Source organism: Misgurnus anguillicaudatus, chromosome 15 (assembly GCF_027580225.2).
Source record: "Misgurnus anguillicaudatus chromosome 15, ASM2758022v2, whole genome shotgun sequence".
Lineage (NCBI taxonomy): Eukaryota > Metazoa > Chordata > Actinopteri > Cypriniformes > Cobitidae > Misgurnus > Misgurnus anguillicaudatus.
Window position 1 is genome coordinate 15,477,510 of NC_073351.2, and position 3,928 is coordinate 15,481,437.

A 3,928-nucleotide genomic window follows, 5' to 3' on the forward strand; every position below is an offset into this window, starting at 1 on the left:
ACGCACAGCTTGGTAATGCACACAGCTGAGCATGTTATGTAAATTCCCTGCCTGTTATCCTGTACTCAGTAAATTTACAACCTGTTTCCACGTGGGCCTGTACAGACAAACTAGTTTCAGCATACATAAAGATAAAATGATAAAAGCATGAACTTTGTAACTTTGTAGCACTTCTCATATTATTGTGTTGCTAGGATGTATCGCTACACTTTTTCCTCATTTTTGTAAGTTGCTTTAAATAAATAAATTTGCTAAACGATTCTTTGTCAATTTAAATATATATAAATAATAATATAATAACATTATTTCACAAATACTTTGCCTTTAATGTATGATAAAAAAAGTTATTAAGTATGAACTTTGAAGGTGTGATGGCATCCTATGTTCTTTACACCTAAACGGACCTCTGGCAAATTCACAACTTGATTGTGGCCTGCTGTGGCAATTAATGAAAACAATAGACACGGGTGTGCATGACTTTGGTTCAAAGACAACATCATTGATGGCTTAAGTTGATTAGTTACCTGCATACCTGTTGGAAATAAACAATGTCCTTATAAACAACGTAATTGCATTTCCCTCACTGTCTGCTGTCTAGAATCACAGACTCCATTCATATAAACATCTCACCTGAGTTCAAAGGTGAGCAGTATGAATAATGTGTATTATTGTTTACAATATATATATATTTTTTTAACACAACCAGGATCTTATGTAGTATACGTTTGGTCCGACCACTGTTCCTGATACTGAGTGTTTATGGTACCGACTGCTACAATGTTTTACCCCAGGGTATCCAATTGTAGGATTATTACTACACTTGACCCAGTGGCGATCAGATTGATACAAGAGGGTTGCGCTATTTTTTATACAATGGGGAACTGAAGATAAAGGACAGGACAGAATCTAAGGACAGAATGGCCACCCTTTCTAAAATGATGAAACTCAAAGCTACATTTTGAAATTTACTAGAAAACACGTCATAAATATGTGTGAATTCTAGAAATTCTCTTATAAACACCATTTGTGATAGTGGTGCCCTTTGTACCAACCACTTAAAAACTAAAACAAAAGTTTCCATCTGTCTTTCAGTACATTGACCTAATGATGATTACAGTAAGATAAGGCAATGCTGTCACTATGATAACAGGTCATGCCACGCCATCCTTGTATGATATAAGGATGCCTTTTGTTACCTGTTTTACCTTGTTACTTTAGGCCTGTTCCTGACACACAGGAAGTATGTATGAGTCATATCTGTGTTACATGTGTTCTGTTATTTTTAGTCTTTCTTAATCATGCCTGACATATTCTAAGAATCATCTGACTGTCACAATAATAGGAAATATCCAGTCTTACCAAATAAATTATGCTGACACAGCATATACACTGTAACAATTCTATTGCGGAAAAATTATGTTGAAATTATATGTTGTACTACTGCACATTATTTGGAAACTTTATCTTCAAGCAATCAAACATGTTGTAATTTTGTTAACATTCATAATAAAAGTTATCATGCTTTGTTAAAGCTGGCTGATGAAAAGGTAAATTATAAAATGTATGGATTATTATTAAATGCACTTGTTGTTTTGTATAAAACTGTCCATGGCAAATACATGCAGGAAAAAATTGCTTTATTTTAATGGGCATTTCTAAGTTTGCTGCTGAGGGGTTAAGGGTTGGTAAAAATTGAAATCCGCTGTTCTAAGCCAACAGAACAGATAAGGTTTATCAGTGAAACACAGCCTTTTCAATAATTCAAACACAACAAAACTAAATCTACATTGACCCACCCTGACTACGTCAGCTGTTGAATTATTTTCAAACACTCTAACTTACGGAAATTATATAACATGATTTTACGATAAACCTTAAATGGTTTCTCACTGGCCAGATTCAACCATGACTCATGCAGTTGCGACACGATTTTTTACCTAGGCGTGGTACACTACCCACATTAAAAAATACTTCAAGGGTGTAGTAGAAGAAAGGGGACTGCGCCTTTAAGAAACTCTGTGTTGGTGACGTGAGGACGTGACGCGCTGTAGACTGTGGGCAGGAAGAGTGCGCGCGTGTGTGATAGAGACAGGCGCATTGATCGCTCCCGGAGCACAGACAACGCACAAGGTCCAACATGATGCGTTTCTAATGCTGGGGCACGGTCGGAACCAAGCCCATTTTCAGTCCAGAACACAGATCGTGCAGCAGCAACCCCGCCCCGACCCGGAGATCGGGCTGGATTCAGGCGGTGAACGGAAGGACGGCGGACTGAACACAGCAGGGCGGCTCGAAGCGGGTGCACGCGCGTTTTAGAGAAAGAGAGAGAGAGAGGGAGTGACTGCCTGTGCTTTAGGAGCCATGAGAGAATACAAAGTGGTCGTGTTGGGATCCGGCGGCGTGGGAAAATCGGCTTTGACCGTGCAGTTCGTCACCGGATCCTTCATCGAGAAATACGATCCGACGATAGAAGATTTCTACCGCAAGGAGATCGAGGTGGACTCGTCTCCCTCGGTGCTGGAGATCCTGGACACGGCGGGGACCGAGCAGTTCGCCTCCATGCGCGATCTTTACATCAAAAACGGCCAGGGCTTCATACTCGTTTACAGTTTGGTCAACCAGCAAAGCTTCCAGGATATCAAGCCCATGAGAGATCAGATCATCCGCGTGAAACGGTACGAGAGAGTGCCCATGATCCTGGTGGGGAATAAGGTGGATCTGGAGGGAGAGAGAGAAGTCTCTTCCGGGGAAGGCAAAGCCCTGGCGGATGAGTGGAACTGCCCGTTTATGGAAACTTCAGCCAAAAATAAAGGCTCGGTGGACGAACTGTTTGCAGAAATTGTCCGACAAATGAACTACGCCTCGGCACCAAACGGAGACGATCAGTGCTGCTCGTCTTGTGTTATTCTTTAAAAAGAAAAGCATTTATTTTTCCTTTTCTCGTTTGCCATGGTGAGTGAGTGAGCCACACGTAAATAATGACTCCTTAAAAAGAACTAAGACGAGTTTGCTCGAGGACAAACACACAACAAGACAAGCATCGCTTATTTCTGGTGTTAACTGTCATCAGTATTCCTATAAAGTGTCCTATCATGTCTTGCACACGACAAAAGAATATTGAAACCAGTGTTTACACGACAGAATACTTGAATGTTCTGGGATATAGACAAACCGACACGTTTAAATCGTAGGCACTTGAGTTTTTCTTTAGTTTTATTTTCGTCTTCACGTGCCGGGCTGTGCGGTATTGTCTTTTGCAACACAAACTAGCGGTAGTAATACATTGGTTTTTGTTTTTATTTTATTTTAGAGGTGTGTTGCAGGAATTCTGTACTATTGAGCTACGTGTCTCCCCTTGGCCTTGGCTTTTTGGAGCAGGAGTTCCTCAGGGGGAGGAGGAGACCCTCTGGATCACTCTTCAGGAATCTCGCTAGGTTTGGAGTATCTGCAGCACACTTAATGCACAGCATTGATGTCAACACGACGCCCGTTTCGGCTTGCACTCCTAACTGGAACTTAAACCCCCAAGACGTGGAAAACTGAGACATGGAAGGAGTTCACGGGAAATTTGGGTCTATTTTATTTGCTGCACGTGAATTGGAGCGCGAGGACTTGGCGACCCTTATTGTGAGTCGTTCAAAGTGTTGCGTCATTTTTTTCCTTACTTTGTCGGCGGATGACAACACAATCGAAAACCACTTTCACGTGCCACTTCCCTACCCTATCCTTCTCCGGCGTGCGCGAGGACTTTACTGTTGTGACGCGAGGACGTCGGAGCTTACGTCATCGCGTCGAGTGCCTTCCAAAAAGCTGTTCGAGAGTTTAGTGCCAACCTGCAATGGTCTGCAAGGAGTCTCGGTTCTTGGCAATCCACAAAGTACTTAACTGTTACACTTGGTTGTTTTGGGGGTTAACAATGTTTAAAAGG

General features: G+C 41.8%; 1 protein-coding gene across 1 annotated transcript; it reads left to right on the forward strand.

The window, feature by feature from the left end:
• Positions 1 to 2,020: 2,020 nt before the first annotated feature.
• On the forward strand, positions 2,021 to 2,944 carry rap2b (RAP2B, member of RAS oncogene family). Its single transcript, XM_055174455.2, has one exon. The coding sequence runs from the start codon at positions 2,362 to 2,364 to the stop codon at positions 2,911 to 2,913; it is 552 nt and encodes a 183-aa protein (XP_055030430.1). The 5' UTR covers positions 2,021 to 2,361; the 3' UTR covers positions 2,914 to 2,944.
• The last annotated feature ends 984 nt before the right edge of the window (positions 2,945 to 3,928 follow it).